This window comes from Siphateles boraxobius, unplaced genomic scaffold, assembly GCF_051911475.1.
Source record: "Siphateles boraxobius isolate OS27281-9 unplaced genomic scaffold, OSU_SipBor_1 30, whole genome shotgun sequence".
Lineage (NCBI taxonomy): Eukaryota > Metazoa > Chordata > Actinopteri > Cypriniformes > Leuciscidae > Siphateles > Siphateles boraxobius.
Genome location: NW_027508920.1, coordinates 11,734,304 through 11,750,095, shown reverse-complemented (window position 1 = coordinate 11,750,095; position 15,792 = coordinate 11,734,304). Strand labels below are relative to the sequence as shown.

Genomic DNA, 15,792 nt, shown 5'->3' with positions numbered 1-15,792 from the left:
CGATTTTGGATGCAGCCAGGAGGACACAATGTCAATATATTTAATTTCATTATTGCATCTGCATAGAACTGACTACATGGAGAACCATAATCAGTGGTTTTAACTCACAACACATACTTCAAATAAAACATGCTATTAAAATAGTTTCTGGCTTGGATATATTCGTGTTTGCACACAGAGACAAATCAAAATCAGAGATTAGAAAGGGTTGAAGGAATGAAAATTAATTAATATTAGTAACTTGAACGGCTATAAGTAGAATTCACCCTTAATATTAGTAACACCGGTGGCCATTGAGTGAACTGCAGCCAGCAACTTATTTATTGCTCGTGCTCGCACTCGTGCACACATAACATACAAGAGACTGAACGTGATTCAATGCACCCCAATATACTCAAGGCAATGTTCTTTTATAAGTTAAAAGAAGTTGGAATTACTTAAATAGCTATAGTACAGCTATACTGTTAAAGAACATCCTGAGGCTGTCCACGCTGCTGAGGGCGACATTTAGATGAGTAAATGTGTGCTGTGTGCTTTCCCCTCAATAACAAAATAAACACAACAATAAAATGACAGCAGTGAGAAAGCAGCAGTTAAGAAAGCATCTGATCATAGTAATGTGGATATGATTGCAGCTCTGCAATTCACTGGCATCATGTCGACAGATGAGGTCATTAATATTACACTGTTATGATTGATTATAAAGTATATTTGAGACTAGACAATAGATCTGGCAATGTGAGACTATAGTTTACAATAATCCCTTTTCTTTATATGACGCATTGTTATCACAGTACTGCATTGCTTTTTCTGGCGTCATCTTAAACATTGTAAGCATTCGTTTTAAGTGTCGTTGAACGGAAGAGAGGCGCTCCTGAGCACACGTCAAATCCTTTTGATTATCCTGGCAAAACGAGACCTTCACAAAACAATCAGTCTACAACAGCGGTGCCAATCCTTTTCCTGGACAACTACCTAGTACCTGCATAGTTCAGCTCCAACCCTGATTAAACACACCTGAGCTAGCTAATTAAGATCTTCAAACACTTGATTATCACAGACAGGTGTGTTGGATCAGGTTTGGAAATGATATCTGCTGGTATGAACTAGGGCGTGCTTTTTAATACTCAAAATGATATTTCCTCCCACCTCCGTCCTCCAGCCTGTGACCCAGAAACCGATCAATCTCAGCCATCTTGAAGGACATCTCAATTCTCTTGCTGCGTCCTAATTCAGATGCTGCATCCTTCGAAGGGAGTATTTGAAACCCGATTACACCATCACGGCGCGATGGAGGTTGTCCCAATTCAAAGGCTCCTTCAAATGCTTGTTATTGTGATGTTGTTTATTCCCATTAGATTGTAGCTTTCCATTGAGTTCACTTAGAAAGTCTCGTTTTTAAAGTTTCCTTACAAGCTCACACATTGGCAATAAAAAGATGTACAAGAACATTCTTACATATAGCCCCTTTAATTGCATGACACAGCTGGTCATTTGATATCAATACTAATATTAAGACTGACTTATGCGTTCCTAAATAAAATTGTTTTGCTGTCATCTAAACAAATTACCGTTTAAAAGTCAGTTTGTAAATGTATTCGTCTAACTAGAAAGTTAGAAAGTGTTACTGAATGGACTTTTAAGACTATAAAAGTAAGAATGAAATGGTATCTTTTCCAATTGTCATGTTTTCTGTCACCATTTGACATTTTTCCCTTCAAACGCTGAAACGTAGTCTACTGTTAACACACTAGGTTTTCGTGTCTGTACGTGTAAGTGAATATGAGGCAACAGACGCGATTGACTGTCTGCGAAGCACCTAGCGGTAACTTTCTAACACCACTTAGTTATACATTTGGCTGTGATGTTGCAAATAATTTTTTAGATGTAGCTATGTATCTTTTAAACTATAATAGGAATGTTATTCCACTTGCTACTGTGTGTAAGAAATGACATCTGATGGCCTAGTTGTCGATACTCTATTTCCATGTGACATTGCACATCCATATGATGGGGTACTTGATTTTGCCATGTGTTTTGCCTCAGTGTTAGGGGTGGGGAGCAACCATGATTAAAAAAATGCTTAAAAACATAATGTCCATATAAAAATAAAAGACAGAAACACATAAACGTTTCAAACTGAATTTATTTATAGATTATTAGGAAAATTATCTGGTAAAGGCCTGAAGCAGGGGTGTGTTTCCCGTACAACGACATAACTCGCTGCTTCACTTCCATAGTACGACGCATCGTTGAAGAAATAAACTAGCTAGACTCGACTTTTTCCCGAAACCATACTGTCGCAAATTGGTCGTTCAACCACATTGGTTAATGATGTCATGCAGGTGGTGGAGAAAAACTATTTTTAATTAATCTGTTTGCGATCTAATTAATGCTAGACGTTTGCTGTAAATTACGGACATGGCATCTGAGGACTATTTCAAATTTTTCTTAGTTATTTTGCGTTATTTCCAGATTCAATCATAGGCTTGTTTTCACATACTAGAGCACATTTGCACATGCACACTCTAAAATAGTGCTTTAAATCTCTTGACAAACTAAAAGACGTAAATGACTTTTGTATGATTACAAAATTATTGAATCTCAGCTTGCTTACTTTGTTTTCACACAATGATTTATTGAGTCCATATGTCATGCAAACAAGAATGGCGCAGTGGATAAGACGCATGCCTTTGGTGTGAGAGACCCGGGTTAGAATCCACTGTGAGACACCAATGTGTCCCTGAGCAAGACACTTAACCCCTAATTGCTCCAGAGGTGTGCGACCTCTGAAATATAGCAATTGTAAGTCGCTTTGGATAAATGAATGAATGTAAATGTAAACCACACAACTTTGCGATGCTGTTTGCGAATGTTTGTTGGAACTATGGTTTCGGGAAACACAAATATGCTGATAACGACGGAACTAACGGTACTTTCGGGAAACGCACCCCAGGATGAACAAAGAGCTAGTTATTAGCTATGATGGATTTGATCCAGTCAGTGTAGCGACACACCTCAGTATAAACCCCAGGAAAGCCTGGTTTAGCACAGCCATTGCCCCAGGAAACAACACCTTTCAGTTTCCGCTTGCACACTACAGGACCACCAGAATCCCCCTGAGAAGAAAATTGGAAAATGAAAAGGACAAAGTTGCATTTTGTATAAAAATATAAAACTCGTATGACTTTAAGCAGAAGACTGAGTCAATAACATATACCTGACACGAATCTTTGCCTCCCTTCATGAATCCGGCACAGAACATGTTTTTAGTTATTTTTGCACCATATGCTCCCTTACACCGCGAACTTGAGAGTACAGGCAAATTTAAACACTGCAGGACAGAAGCACTGTGATCTGGAAAAACAATATGAACAGTGCTAAAACTTGTATGATGACTAAATGCATGTTTAATACATTATATAAAAGTATAAGAAGATTTTCATTACTCAGCCATCTCACCTCCAGTTTTGCCCCATCCAGAAACCAAGCACTGCTCCCCTGCAGAAGAGCAGCGGGTTGACAGACCGATTGGCTTCACATACTTGTTTAAGATGGCAGGCTTTCTCAGCTTGATCAGCATGATATCATTGTTAAGAGGCTTATCATTATAGTTTGGGTGAGGAAACACCTTCTCTGCCGCAATCTTCTGCTGTGTGGATTCAGTAAAAGACACGTTGTGCTTTCCCAAGTAGATGTTGAGATGAAGCCATCTATTTGACAAGGAATATTTTTTTCAGCTCTAATATAATATTTATTCCATTAGAATATTGTCAAATTTCAGTGTACACATTCAAAAAGAGGAAGCAGTAACAACCTTTTGCTAATCGATTCCTTAAAAAGATACTTTATAAAGAAAAAGGAATGTTTCATAGGGAAGTAGGTTTAACATGAAACAAAAACAAGAAATACAGCTTAAAAAGGGGAGGTTATATACTCACGAGAAGTCGCAGTGAGCTGCAGACACAACCCATCTTTTATCAATCAAAGATCCTCCGCACTTGATACGCGCATCCTTAAGTTGAACTTGCCAGGGCTGGGAGTGCGGCCGACATTCATAACCTCCAATGATTTTATCACCCGTGCTGCAAACTTTATTAAAAAATTAATGGTTATTTTATTAATATTAATGCTAAATTAATCAATCAATCAACTGGTATTTATATAGCTCAATAAAAGCAACAGTAGTTGGCCATTTCGCTAAAAATAGAAGTCTAGATCTCTCAGCAGTCTTTGTTGAGATGACCTTAATGATCTAGCAGAGTTATTTAATTTCAAAAGATTAGAGAGATATTATGGAGCTAATCCGTTCGTGGCTTTAAAAACAAAAAGCAGAATTTTTAAATCAATTCTGTAACAAACTAGCAGCCAGTGCAACAAACATAGTATTGGGGAAATGTGATTCAATTTCCTTGTGCCAGTCAAAAGTCTGGCTGCTGCATTCTGAACCATCTGAAGACGACTAATATTGGATTTACTCTTTCCAATATAAAGAGAATTATAATAGCCAAGTCTAAATTAAATGAAGAGGGGGACCAAATCTCCCAGGTCGCCATCAGGAGTGACAGAAACACCTGAGCGCCTAAAAACAATAACCTCACTTTTGCTCTCGTTTAGATGCAAAAAATGTAGTGAAAACCAGGACTTAATATCACACAAGTATGCGGATAATGAGCTTAGGCCCTTTTCATCTTTTTTCTTTAGGGACAAGTTAAATTGGGTGACATCAGCATAAAAATGTAATGACACCCCATGTTTAGAAAGGATAGTCCTCAAAGGGAGCATATACAACGAGAAGGCCAGAATGGAGCCTTGAGGGACTCAAGCAGAAGAACCCATCAAGACAAACAGTCAAACCCCCCCCCCCCACCCCCCGAGTCAACAGACAATTAAAAACTTTTAATAAAGCTCAGTACTGTGATATTTTCTAAACCCAGATTGGAATTCTTCAAAAACATTATTTAACTCCAAATGACTCTGCAGTTGTTCCAAAACAACTTTCTCTTAAATTTTTGAAATAAAAGATAAATTTGAAATAGGTATGGTTGGGTCAAGATTGACAGTTGCATGTTTTAGGTATTAAGGAACAACACCTGTGAGAAGGGACTTATTTATTATATCTAAAATATAGAGACTATCTATAATAAATAATGATAATAATAAAAACGATCTATAATAGTCTTTCTAAAGACTATCTGTAATACATATAAGTGCAGGCATAAACTAACAATTGTCATGAATAATGACTAATAAGAGAGATCTACATACCCACAGCCACAACCAGAAAAATGAACACAACAGTCTTCATTGCAGTAAAGTAGAGAAGGACAGCTCACAGCTTTAGAGCACTTCTGCAAAGTTCAGGAATAGCATTCATGCTTTTAAGCGATCGATTTAACACACCTACAGATTACAGAACACTACAGAGCAGCCAATAAGATCCTGATTCAGAAGTAAAAATATGCACGTGGGACAACCTTTATCTAAAGCTTATATAAAAACAGATGCTGTTTTACTTTTTGTGTGACACAACTTAAGACAGTGAAGACGTTTTATTATGCATGTTTATTCTTTACTTAACTGTTCAATTAATACACAAGAAATTCTCTAATTAATAGCACATACTGATGGGCTGACTCAACAACAAAATAATCTGAATAATTAAGTAACACTAGTAAAAACAACAAAGTAACTATTCTGTAAGAAAACAATAGACCCAAATTGAACGAACCAATATTCTCAATGAGATTTGAAGACACCAAGTAAGTGCTAAAAATTGTTTCAAAGTAAATCCTACACCAGTTTTGTATTTCGGTATAATTGTCGATGGACTGTTCTTACTTCTTTCTTACTTGAAATTTTTTTATTTTTTTTTAAATTGTAGGCCAGGTCATTGCCTTAAGTAGAGCCAAAAGTGCAGTATTATCTGAAAACTTTTGTAGTTGACAAGACAATCAGATTTAGCAGTATAAAGGGTCAATAAAAAAAGGGGAAAATATGGGCTCCTGTTTTGGTTTAGATGATGCCAGACAATTTATTATTAAGTCTGACAGTGAGATTTAGATGATATAATCTGGGATCCATGCGATAGCTGAGTTGTGCAATTTAAAATTCAGTAATGCATTAGCTAAAATATATGCTTGAATTTAATTGAAAGCACTAGAAATAAACATAACTGTTAATGAAGGAAGTACACCGTACATCTACAATGTCAGTACCGTCACAATCTCTATTGTCACTGAAACTGCCAGTGTGGGTTTCATTTTACACAACCATTGCAACAAAACCACTTTTAGCTTCTGAGAAACTTAGTCCGATCTCTTCAGATCATTTTGTTTTTGGTGGTGTGGAGATTAGAGAAGTGAAGAAAGAAGTTGCTATGTTCTCACACACACAAACACACACAACACACACACACACACACACACACACACACACACACAGTCAAAATGATATCACTCACCCAACTCCATCCTGCAAAACAGAGGAAAAAACAAACAACCCACAAATATGACCCATACTGGGTTAATAACATCCTCCCCCATAGGAAAGGGTGTCCATTTATGAAACACAACCTAACCCTTCACCGAAAACCCCTCGTACTGTAAAACACCGACCATTCCTTATTACTCCCTATGTCCTCGGCAACTGCCCTGTAGAAGTAATTGAAAGTCCCTGTAATGTCAAAATTAAGTATATGTTCTGAGTTTGTCACACCACAGAAAAATGTGTTATTAGCCACCCAGCCAAATTTGAATAAGCTATCAAAATCTTGAAAAAATTAGCAGTAGTCTCTGCTCTCAAACGCTGGGTCCGCCGGCTGCGCAGTAACCACGCCCACTCGCGGGAAAGCTGCCGTCGAGTTACTGCGGACTACCTACTATAATTATAACATAAGCACACAAGGCAACTTACACTCATTGGTGGGCACGCACTGCCGATGATGGCACCAGTTGTCGGCGCGACGGGAGGATGAACGCCGAGGCGGGAGATAGTCGGTTCGGCCCCATTCACCAGTAACAGTGGATCATCAGTGAATCCCAGTTGTCTCCGACGAAAGTTTATAAAACTATCCTGTGTAAAATGATCACCACAGAGGCGGGTTTTGGCGGTGATCTTCAGCTCTCCATCAAGATGGCTCTTCACAAAATTAATCCACGTCTTCTTGATGTACACTGTAAAAAGTGAATATGGGTGTAAGTTGGATTACTAGAACTATTTGAGTCTATTTACTTCGTATTTCTGCTTTCCTAATCGTAATTGATTATTGTGCACTCATTCAACTTGAACGCATACAAAATTCACTGACACTCAAATATCTCACTTTCACCCAAAGTATAATTTCCCTTTAAGGACCCCCGCGTCGAACGGTTTTTTTCTGACGTCATGACCCACAAGCCTTTCTGGAACTTCTGCTTAACCGCCATTTTCTTTTTCTCTCGCACTCGGATGAATAATGTAGGTTGGAAGTTTGTTTTAATTAATATACTCGAATATAATTCATCACATTTCTATAGCGCTTTTTCTGGACACTCAAAGCGCTTCACATAGAAGGGGGAATCTCCTCAACCACCACCAATGTGCAGCATCCACCTGGATGATGCGACGGCAGCCATATTGCGCCAGAACGCCCACCACACACCAGCTTACTGGTGGAGAGGAGACAGAGTGATGAAGCCAATTGGTATATATATACATGGGGATGATTAGGAGGCCATGATGGACAGAGGCCACTGGGCAAATTTGGCCAGGATGCCGGGGTTACACCCCTACTCTTTCGAAAGAAATCCTGGGATTTTTTGTGACCACAGAGAGTCAGGACCTTGGTTTAACGTCTCATCCGAAGGACAGTGCTCAATTGACAGTATAGTGTCCCCATTACCATACTGGGGCGTTAGGACCCACACAGACCACAGGGTGAGCACCCCCTGCTGGCCTCACTAACACCTCTTCCAGCAGCAACCTGGTTTTCTCAGAAGGTCTCCCATCCAGGTACTAACCAGGCTCAAACCTGCTTAGCTTTAGTGGGCAACCAGTCTTGGGCTACAATATGCAACTTTTGGACGTGTGTTTTAGTTGTTTATGAGTTAATTAATGTTGTTTCTGAACATGAATACTAACGAAATCGTAATTAACCGAATTTTTGAACGTACGTTTGCGAAATAGCGTTACTGAATAATGTTCTATACAGGATACAGGATGTTGTATTTACTCGTTTGTTTTATAAAAATGTGTTCAGTTTGGATCTTAGGAGTATGTGTATAAAATCATTTTAAAATTGATGCTTCCTTAACCGTCTGTGCCGCGCGAGATATTGGAAATGCTTTGGGCGGGAAGTGCTCGGGGAGCGGGACAAAATGCTCGAATTAGAATTTCTGCAGTAGCCTATTGAGTTTGCTTTTAAAGTAATGTTTGTCTGTTCTTTTATTTGTCTTTGAAACTCTGATTTATTCATCGCCTTTTTTTTCGCCCTAAATGATGTTGAAAGTCTGTGATAAAAGTCATTGGGTGCGTCTCAATCAGCTCTGAAGCTTAGATCCTCTGCCCGAGCCCGAACTTGTCGGGTCGGGCCGATATTTCCCGTCACTATCCTCTGGCCGGGCCCTTGATCTAGAGACGTGCACTCCCAACGAGTGCGGCGCGGGACTAAATTTGATGGCCGGGCGCGGGCGGCAATGCACTCACTCTTTGTGCGAGTTGTGGGAGAATAAAACGAAACTAGAAATATTTGGATACAACATATACAAACGAATACATTTTTATTTATGTTTCATCGCCTAGCTCGAGGTGTTTCATCCAGGAAAAAATGTCAGGGTTTTCTTTAGTAGAAAATTATGATATTTTTTTTGTAGAAATAGTAGTATTTTCAAAACGAATTAATTACTTGGCCTGTAGCAAATCATTTTCTACCACTTAAGTTAAATACAACATTTTTCTCCCCTTAGGACCCGAAAGCTTTTTTCATATTTGACAACTGAGGACGACAATTGCTATAAAGTTACATGGTAAGTAATTTCTATTAATTTAAGTAATGCAGAAATTCTTCAAATTTTGGATCAGGTACGTCTGTGTGTTTTACATTAATATGAACTAAAAATAAACAATCTTATTTTAGTTACAGTATGTTTAACAGTAACATTTAATTGTTAAATACTTGTTTTATAGCTTTGAAATTGTCATAACCACCCAATCAAAATGGACAATTTAAAAGTGATAGTCCACTCATAAAATAAAAAAATGCTGTTAATTTACTCACCCTCAGGCCATCCAAGATGTAGGTGACTTTTTTCTTCAGTAGAACAGTAAAGAAGATTTTTTTTACTTTTTTTGCTGAAACTGTGGTCCATGGTGATTAATATATAATGCAAGTCTGAAAGAGTCACAAAAAAACATACAGGCAAAACAAAATTAATACCTGTGGGTCCTGATGATTCATTGAGGTTTAAGGTTCATTGAAGCAAAACGATCGTTCTATGCAAAAAACTGAACATTATTTACAACATTATTACTTGTGATTACCTGTGAACAGCCTCAGCAAACGGCCCTGAGTGTGTGCATGGCAATGTTGCATGTTCTTGTTTCTTGCACAGACTGATCGTTTCAGTTCATAAGACCTTGATGTATTGTCTGGTCCCAAGTGTATACATTTATTTATTTTTTTGACTCTCAAAAGTGACGGTAGCCATTGACTTGCATTATATGAACCACAGAGGACTACGGTTTCAGCTAAAAAACCTGCTATACTGAAGAAAACAATATTCTATTTTGAACGGTAACGTAGACATCAGTGTTTACTGTACATCTAAATAATGATTTTTGTATACTTCTGTGATGTATATACTTTGGCCAGTCATTAACACAAACTTTTATAGTTTTGTAAATGTTTATATTTTCTTGTCCTTTGCCATCCTCGGCGAAATCTGATTCTCTATTACAGATTACTCAGAATTTTAAAAATAAGAAAAATAATCACAATTGCTTTTTCACAGACTAAAAACATTCACGTGAAAAGAGTGTGTCCTGAAGGCCCTCATCGTTTTCCTGGGGGGAAATCCTCAAGACCTCATCAAGGAGTACCTTGTGAGTTGAAAATCCGCATATTCTATTTTGATTTTATTTTTCAGAAAGTTTAAATTTGTGTTTTGTAGTTATGAACGCAAAATGTATTTTTTTTTTATGTACACTACTTTAGGAGAACCAGCGAGATGATTGCGAGGGTGAGCTGGAGCACCTCACCATGGCGGTGTATGTTATTCGGAAGGAGGGGGGAGAACATCACGAACCACCGGCTGATATAGGTGTCGTCATCGAGGGTGTTAAAGTTTTGAATGAACTGCCTTCGTTCACATCAGCTTCGTTTTACATTCGAGGTATTCCAGAAAGTTCTCTTGCAGCTTGATCAGCCCAAGATGTCACCAAAAGTTCAGTCTTTTCAGTAGACTACAGTGAACTTGCAGTAATGTTTGAATCTGCATATGTCTAGTCTGTGTTTGAAAGAATGTTTCATTTGTTTTCTTATGTTTGTAGACTATCCATTTGTTCATTCATATGTCTAGTATGAATGTGTAGTTGTATGTTCGAATCTGTAGTTGATTGGTTCACTTTAAATTTAGGGCATTACCTGTAAGGTGTTCTAAAGCACTTATCATACACTTATGGTTCTATTTTAGAATATATTAAAGGGATAGTTCACCCAAAAATGGTTCAAGTTGTTCCAAACCTACATGAGTTTCTTTCTTCTGCTGAACACAAAAGAATATGTGTTGAAGAATGTTGGTAACCAGACAGTTGACGGTACCCATTGACTTCCAGTATTTTTTCCTGCTATGGAAGTCAATGGATGCCGTCAACTGTCTGGTTACCAACAAATTGAACCATTTTTGGGTGAACTATCCCTTTAATTGTTTTTAGGGCATAGGGCATAACCACTATGTTTTTATATTTATTTTTATAAATGTATTAGTGGCTCAGTTTTGAGCATAATACTGTGCAAAGACAACTTTGCAAAAAGACTGTTAATGGAATGGATGTTAAGTGTGTCAGTAAATGAAATTTCATTGGCACAACAAATATGAACAGTTTGTAATGTTTTCTCAAAGTTTGTAACATGAAAAATACTGATGGCGTATAAAATGAATTAATGTTAATAAATATTTCTAAAGCAATTTGAGTCTTGTGTGATTGACCTGATGAAATTAAGTTGAGAAAATATAATAATTTAAGTTGAGAAAACGTTTTTTTTAGGTGTTACCAATTGAAGTAATTTTTTTAAGTTGACCCAACTGTAGGAAAACTTAATACATTTAAGTTTTTACAGTGTAATTGTTTTTCGGAAATTAAAGGGGTCATATAATGCCATTTTTGTACAAGTTAATATGAATCTTTAGGGTCTAAATGAAACCTTTGTAATATACTTTTATTAAAAATTATCATTAGTATTGTAAGAAAACACAAATTTTACATGGTCAAAAACAGCTCTGTTTTCTATGGAAGCCTGTTTCCGCGATAGTTGAGTAAAAAAAAAAAACGATTATCTAAGTCATAATAATGAGTAAGTTTCTCATAGTTATGACTTAGTATCTCATTATATTGAGAAAGTTTCTCATAATTATGACTTAGTATCTCATAATAATGAGAAATTTTCTCATAATAATGACTTAACATCTCATAATTATGAGAAACTTTCTCATAATAATGACTTAACATCTCGTAATAATGAGAAACGTTCTCGTAATAATGACTTAGCATCTTGTAATAATGAGAAACTTTCTCATAATAATGACTTAGCATTTCGTAAAAAAATATGAAAAAAGTATGAATGGTATACTGTCCGCGTTCAGTGACGCTGCTGACGTGTGTCTGGTGCGCCCGTGCATAAATATGCAGTCGAGCGCCATTATAACCATAGATATCATATAGAGACTATGATTATAACTATGCCAAACAGGGCGCTCACATGACGTTAATCATTTTCTGGCGCATATGTGACGTTTGAGAACCTAAAACCCCATTTCTCTCAGTTGACACAGCAACACATAACCGGGGTTTTCAGAAATCTCCACTTTGGCCGGAGCTTTTAGAAATAATCGTTTTCAGTGATAAAAACTGGGTTTTCGTGTAAACGAGAGCCCAAACCGCAGGGAAATATCTGCGTTTTACCTTCGTGTAAACGGGTCCCGGAGATTGCAGCAATCTTCCACTAGATCAGTGGTTCCCTAAAGGCGGGCATACACTGTGCGATGTCTGTGCGATTTCAGCAAGGTACCTACTCACACTGAACGAGTAAATCGCATGCGATGTAAAGCCAAAGCTCGGGATTTATGTGCTCACACTATACGGTCCAAACGTCGAGCTGCGACGTGACTGCTCACACTACACGTGTGAAATATACGATAAACCCCCGTGCTGGGTTGGTAGACTATATCATGTATCCAGAGATATTGTTAAAACAAGCATCAGCTATCAATATCAAGATGATTTAGCACTTCCAATTTATGTATTAAATTATTATTAGTATTATTGTATTAGGGAAGGCTAATTTTATTATTAAATTGATCTGCTATAATTAATTTGCCATGCAATAATTTCACAGCACATCACCGCAAAATGCGCTGTGAGGATAATAAAATATTACATAGAAGCTTACTCCACGAGGAATAATAAAATAATAATAATAATATAATTATATGCTTATAATTCATTGTAATCGACCTAAATGTTTTAGACAATTTTCAATGAGGATCCTAATTGAAAATTGTCTAAAACATTTAGGTCGATTACAATGAATTATAGGCATATAATTATATTAACAGTCTATAATATGTCCGAACACTGCAATAATTAGTCATCAATGAAAATTAAAAACAGGTTTATTTCAAAAACATTGTTTAACAAATTAATAAAAGGTGCATGGAGCTACATCGCAGGTGGCTTGGAAGACGTGGGTAATAACTGGGAAAACGACTCGGTTACTAACGTAACCTCGGTTCCCTGAGAGGAGGGAACGAGTATTGCGTAAGTAGCTTACGCTATGGGAAAACTCCTTTTCTCGAGAATATTGAAGTCTTTATGTAAAACGCATTGCAGCTGCACAGCTGACAGCAATGAACGAAGGCAGCTCGGTCATTGGCTGTGCTGCGGCAACTTGCTCGAACCAATGACGGGGCGACTCTGAATGCGCGACCAATGAGCGCGCTTCGCGCCCGCGCGCGTCAGAGCCCGCCAAGATGGGCGTGGCCAAGAGCTATATATTGGGCGCCCCGTCATGAGAGTTCTTTAGGTTAAAACGACTGAAGCGAACTAACCAAGCACAAGCACGGCAGCTTACGCAATACTCGTTCCCTCCTCTCAGGGAACCGAGGTTACGTTAGTAACCGAGTCGTTCCCTTTCGAGAGGTCTCTCCTATTGCGTAAGTAGCTTACGCTATGGGAACACCATGCAAAACGCCGTGCGTGCTGAACTTCGCCTTATGATAGCCAGAGGCAGGTGCCTGAGCTAAAAAAGCAAAGTTATCATCCAACTAGCCGGCAGAGGCGAGCTTTATATGTGGGAAAGAATACAGAGCGGCTAGAAGGCGCTCAGTGTGACACAAGCACATACATAATCTAGATACGAACTCGTAGTTCAACTAGCATCATGCTGATAGTACATTGGAATGCAGTGTCGGGACCTGTAGGTTGTAGAACCTGATAAATGTGGACGGTGAGGCCCAGCCTGCCGCCGCACAAATATCCTCGATCGGTATCCCGCTCGACCATGCCCAGGAAGAAGCCACACTCCTGGTGGAGTGTGCTTTGACTCCCCAGGGGCATTGAAGTCCCTTAGCTTCATAAGCCAGCGCTATAGCTTCAACTATCCAGTGAGAGATTCTCTGCTTTGAAACGACGGAACCTTTCGTACGGCCGCCAAAGCATACAAACAGTTGTTCTGTCTGTCTGAATAGGGCAGAACGCTCCAAATACACTCTGAGAGCCCTAACGGGGCAGAGTAGATTAGCGTCGTGTTCGTCTGCTGGGGACGATAGCGCAGTTAGGGAGATAACCTGTGCTCTGAAGGGAGTGGTGAGCACTTTAGGAATATACCCATGTTTCGGTCTAAGGACGACCCTGCAGTCGTTAGGTCCGAATTCTAGGCAGGCAGCGCTTGTCGAAAGCGCGTGCAGGTCGCCCACTTTCTTGACCGAGGCGAGTGCCAGCAAGAGCGCAGTCTTGAGCGAGAGCTGTTTAAGGTGCACGGTTCGGAGTGGTTCGAACGGAGGCCCTTTAAGAGCGTCTAGGACAGTAGCTAGGTCCCAGATCGGCACTGAGGGGGGGCGTGAAGGGTTCATCCTCCTAGCGCCCCTTAGGAAACGAATAATTAGGTCGTTTCTTCCCAATGGACGTTCCATTACAGGGTCGTGTGATGCTGTGATGGCCGCCACATATACTTTGAGCGTGGAGGGGGCGCGGCCCGCCTCCAGAAGCCCTTGTAGAAAAGCGAGTACGTTCGTAATCTCGCATGTTTCAGGGTTCAGGCCCTTGGCATTACACCAGACACTGAACACTTTCCATTTCTGGGCATATAAGCGTCTCGTGGAGGGCGCCCGCGCCTCAGCGATGGTTTTTAGTGCTCCGCTCGTGAGGTTCCTGGGAACCCGTTGAGGGGCCATGCATGAAGGGCCCACAGATCGGGGCGGGGATGAAATATCATCCCGTTGGCCTGACTGAGGAGGTCTGGCCTCAGTGGAATCGGCCGTGGTGCAGATTGCATTTGCATCAGATCTGGAAACCATGTTTGGTTCTTCCAGAGTGGGGCTATCAGCAGCACTGCGTCTTTCTCCTCTCTGACCCGACTGATGACCTGCGGTAGCATCGCGATCGGGGGAAAGGCATATAAGGGACGGCTCGGCCAGCTCTGGGCGAGCGCGTCCATGCTTTTCGTGAAGAAAAGAGGGCAGTGCGCGTTCTCCTTGGAGGCGAAGAGGTCGATCTCCGCTTTGCCAAAGGTTTTCCATAACCAGTGAATCGTCAGCGGGTTGAGAGCCCATTCTCCTGGGAGAATTTTGTCTCTGGATAGCATGTCCGCCCCCTGGTTCAGGGCACCTGGCACATGCGCTGCTCTCAGCGAGCGCAAGTTGTGCTGGGACCTTAAAATGAGTCTCCTGGCCATTGAATGCATGGAGCTCGACCTGAGTCCACCCTGGCGATTTATGTACGATACTACCGTCATGTTGTCCGTTCGGACCAAGACGTGTTCGTTTCTCAGCTGTGGGAGCAGGGCTCTGAGAGCCAAAGCGACCGCTTTCATTTCCAGACAGTTTATGTGTAGGCGCTTCTCCGGGTTTGACCAAAAGCCGGAGACAGGCCTGCCCTCGTAAAGGGCCCCCCAACCTATTTTGGAGGCATCTGTCGTTATCATCTTTCTCCTTGTGTTCACACCCAGACTCACGCCTGACTGGTACCAGTCGGCGGCTTTCCAGTGCGTCAGGGCTTTTATACAGCCGTGGTTCGCTCTGATTAAAAGGTGGCCCGAACGCCACGCGTGAGTAGGGACGCGGCTCTTGAGCCAGCGTTGGAGAGGGCGCATATGCAACAATCCTAGCTGGAGTACGGCCGATGCTGAGGCCATGAGACCGAGCATCCTCTGAAACCGCTTGACGGGGGCGAGCGCGCCCGCCCTGAATGATGTTGCAAGGCGCCGGATGGTGAGCGCGCGCTCTGATGAGAGACGCGCTGTCATTTGCATCGAGTCTAGAACTATTCCCAGGAAAGAAATCCTCTGGCTGGGAGATAGTATGCTTTTTGCTAAATTGA

General features: G+C 40.3%; 1 protein-coding gene and 1 long non-coding RNA gene across 2 annotated transcripts; one reads left to right on the top strand and one right to left on the bottom strand.

Annotated features, from left to right (window-relative positions):
* Window positions 1-2,128: 2,128 nt before the first annotated feature.
* Window positions 2,129-5,371, bottom strand: LOC143757255 (trypsin-2). The gene is made up of 5 exons (XM_077248243.1): window positions 5,269-5,371; window positions 3,942-4,092; window positions 3,463-3,713; window positions 3,221-3,357; window positions 2,129-3,119 (listed from the first exon to the last, which is right to left on the bottom strand). Exons 1-5 carry the CDS (start codon window positions 5,306-5,308, stop codon window positions 2,970-2,972), a joined length of 729 nt encoding a protein of 242 aa, XP_077104358.1. The 5' UTR covers window positions 5,309-5,371; the 3' UTR covers window positions 2,129-2,969.
* A 3,577-nt stretch (window positions 5,372-8,948) lies between these two features.
* Window positions 8,949-10,349, top strand: LOC143757258 (uncharacterized). Its single transcript, XR_013210457.1, has 3 exons — window positions 8,949-9,005; window positions 9,990-10,080; window positions 10,193-10,349. It is a non-coding gene; the product is annotated as an uncharacterized LOC143757258 (long non-coding RNA).
* The last annotated feature ends 5,443 nt before the right edge of the window (window positions 10,350-15,792 follow it).

Coding starts and splice junctions, on each gene's coding strand:
- LOC143757255 (XM_077248243.1), bottom strand. CDS start 5,308: ATGAAGACTGTTGTGTTCATTTTTCTGGTTGTGGCTGTGG. Junction 3,358..3,462: donor TGGATGGGGCAAAACTGGAG/GTGAGATGGCTG, acceptor TTGTTTTTCCAG/ATCACAGTGCTTCTGTCCTG. Junction 3,120..3,220: donor GAGGCAAAGATTCGTGTCAG/GTATATGTTATT, acceptor TTTTCTTCTCAG/GGGGATTCTGGTGGTCCTGT.